This window comes from Pyrus communis, chromosome 9 (genome assembly GCF_963583255.1).
Source record: "Pyrus communis chromosome 9, drPyrComm1.1, whole genome shotgun sequence".
Taxonomy (NCBI): Eukaryota; Viridiplantae; Streptophyta; class Magnoliopsida; order Rosales; family Rosaceae; genus Pyrus; species Pyrus communis.
This window is the reverse complement of record NC_084811.1, coordinates 3,560,455-3,563,174: the sequence shown is the minus strand read 5'-3', so window position 1 is coordinate 3,563,174 and position 2,720 is coordinate 3,560,455. Positions and strand designations below refer to the sequence as shown.

Sequence of the window (2,720 nt, the reverse complement as noted above, 5' to 3'; positions counted from 1 at the left end):
AAATAATTGGTAGGGCAAACATGGTCAACATTTTAGTTTTTTCAAACATCTTTGCCCAACGAACATAGTTCGACGGCAAATTTTTAGTCGTTGGGCAAAGACTATTTGCTCAACGGAGTTTTATAATTTGTTGAGCAAACATTTGAGTGATAGACATTGCCCGATGATATTTTTCATCATATGAATAGGCAATAAAATCTTATTTTACTTGACAAAATTATTTCGTCTAGAAAGAGGATTTTTTTTTTTTTCTTTGTAGGTCGACTTATAATTACACAAGAAATCACACTGCTCTAAGTACGGAAAATTAGCCCTTATATTATTTGCTTAGCTTCAAAGTAAAGTAGGGAATATTAATAAACGTAGTATCATAGGTCTTAATCGCACTTACGAGCTAATCACTTTCCCTTTATGGCTTTTGTTTCTGCATATATAACTTTAGATTTGGTTTAGGCGAGATTTAAACGCAAGACTAACCACACTTCTTCTGCTGATGCGTTTATGTAGGTTTAAGCTAATGGATTATTATATCATATTGTTGAACTGCGAATGTGAACAATTGATCAATTCAATTTTTGTGGAATGCATAATAGAATAGTGGTATGTGCGAGAATCGAAAATTGAGAGGAATTTACGAGAATTGAGAGGAATGTGCGAGAAAAATGAATGTGTAGTTAGCACTACCCTCTATAATATTCATTGATAATCTGATAACAGTTGTGTAGCAAAATCAACACAGCTATGTGAATAATTATGGTTAAACTGTTCAAAGTTTAGTTTAATACAAACAATAATCTATACTAATTTATATTAAAAGCAACCGGTTATTTAAAGTTAAGTAAAATCAGGCATGATCCCGAAGTATGTTAGTAAAATTTCTTTCTTTTTTTTTTTTTTTTTTGAACGAGGGTATCATTTCTTTTGAGATCGAAATCGTTGTTTACATTAAAAAAATACTTCCCATGCGGTTGCTCAATAAAAAAAAAACATAATTATTTTCGAATGATAATAACAATTCTAAAAATAAAAAATTAAAGTTGGAGAGACTCTGTTTAATTAACAGTCTTTGTCGATAGATGGAAATCAACTAGGTGGAATACTCCATCAATTCAATAAATTAGAGATTAAAAAATAAAAAGAAAAAAAAATGATAGCAGGGAAGCGAAGAAAAGAAAAAGCTACGTATACAATAAAATACACGAAATAAATTTCATAAGATTAAATATTTATAAAAATTACAAAAAAAAAAAAAAAAACACCTGGCACAATAAACCGAGGCGGGCGACTCTCAGCGTCAACTCGAAGAGTTGACACTCGAGCCGGAACGGTTCACCGGCGAACCAGAAAGTAACTCGGCGAGAGCCGCCATGGCTCTGACCTGCATCTTCAAAGCTGCTATATAATCGGTAGTTTCTTCTAGAAGGTTCGGCAACGACGTCTTCCGGCAGCCGGGAATCAACTGGCTCAGAACCCGAACTTTTTTCTGCACAGCCGGTAACTTCCTCCTCTCTCTCCTAAACTCCGTTTTCTTCAACCGGTTGTCCCCTGTTACCCTCGCCCTTCTCCGCTTGTGAAGCGTTTTGCTCAGCCTCATTCGACTTCTTAGGATCGCCCTGCTCCACCGAGACGTCCCCTTCGCCGCCGTAGCCAGAACTCGGTCTGCCGCTTCCTTCACGTCTCTCCCGCCGCCCGATACCTTAGCCACAGCAGCCGACGATGACGTAGACGATCTCTGTCGCACCTGACGAAGGGCCTCCGCGAGCTTCGTCGAGTAGATCCGTTGCTCCGTCTCTGATCCCCATCGAACTCCGGCTTTTGAGCTCCGGTTCCGATCCTCCTCCACGACTCCGGTTTTTCTCCGCTTTTTTCTGCTCGACTCTATCGACCACTCGTCGAGGCTTCCGTCAAGGTTTGAGATCATCGACGCCGCCATGGAAGAAGATATCCGAAATATGTTGAGAAAGCAATTCAACAATCGCCGATATATATAGTATATATGTGTATATACACACACCTGCAAATATAATCATACAAAACGATTGTTATTACGATGAAAACAATATGAGCAAATCACATATGTGTGTGTGTGTGTGTGTGTGTGTGTATACCTGATAAAAGAGAGAGAGAGGAGTTTCGAGTTGTTTGTTTGGGTGGAGGTTTTTAGAGAGAGGAGGAGAGAGGAGAGGGGGGGAATGGGAATGGGAATGGGGAGGCTGGTGAAAGATGGGATAGTGAATATAAAAGCCGTTCACGGGAACCACGCGTCGTTACCTTAATCACATTTATTGGCGCTCTTACTCCTTTTTCCCTCCACCTTTCTATCCTTGTTCTCCTTTTTATTAAGAATATTTCATTTTGCTTTGGTTGGCCAAAGCTTTCATATTTGGTATTTATGTTTCTTAGGCTTAATTGGATTAATAGTCTAGTGGTGATAAGGTAGTTAAACGATGGTCAATTAAGATTTAAACTACTATAGTGAGACCTGTTAGGATAAGACCCAAAATTGAAAGTTCTATCAATTTTTCGTTAATTACTAGCACACAAGTTTCACGTACTAACAATTAACAGAAACTTAGTGAAACTTTTAATTTTGGATCTAAATCCTAACGGATTTCACCACAAAGATTTAAATTAAATTTTATCACAAAATCTAACTTTAAACTTTTCTATCATCACGAGAGGACTAATAATCCAATTAGACGTTTTTCATATTTCAATAA

The 2,720-nt window shown here is 37.5% G+C and overlaps 1 protein-coding gene across 1 annotated transcript; it reads right to left on the bottom strand.

Annotated features, from left to right (window-relative positions):
* Positions 1 to 1,195: 1,195 nt before the first annotated feature.
* On the bottom strand, positions 1,196 to 2,262 carry LOC137746055 (transcription factor bHLH149). The gene is made up of 2 exons (XM_068486108.1): positions 2,109 to 2,262; positions 1,196 to 2,014 (listed from the first exon to the last, which is right to left on the bottom strand). The coding sequence occupies exon 2, from the start codon at positions 1,931 to 1,933 to the stop codon at positions 1,295 to 1,297; it is 639 nt and encodes a 212-aa protein (XP_068342209.1). The 5' UTR covers positions 1,934 to 2,014; positions 2,109 to 2,262; the 3' UTR covers positions 1,196 to 1,294.
* Positions 2,263 to 2,720: the final 458 nt, after the last annotated feature.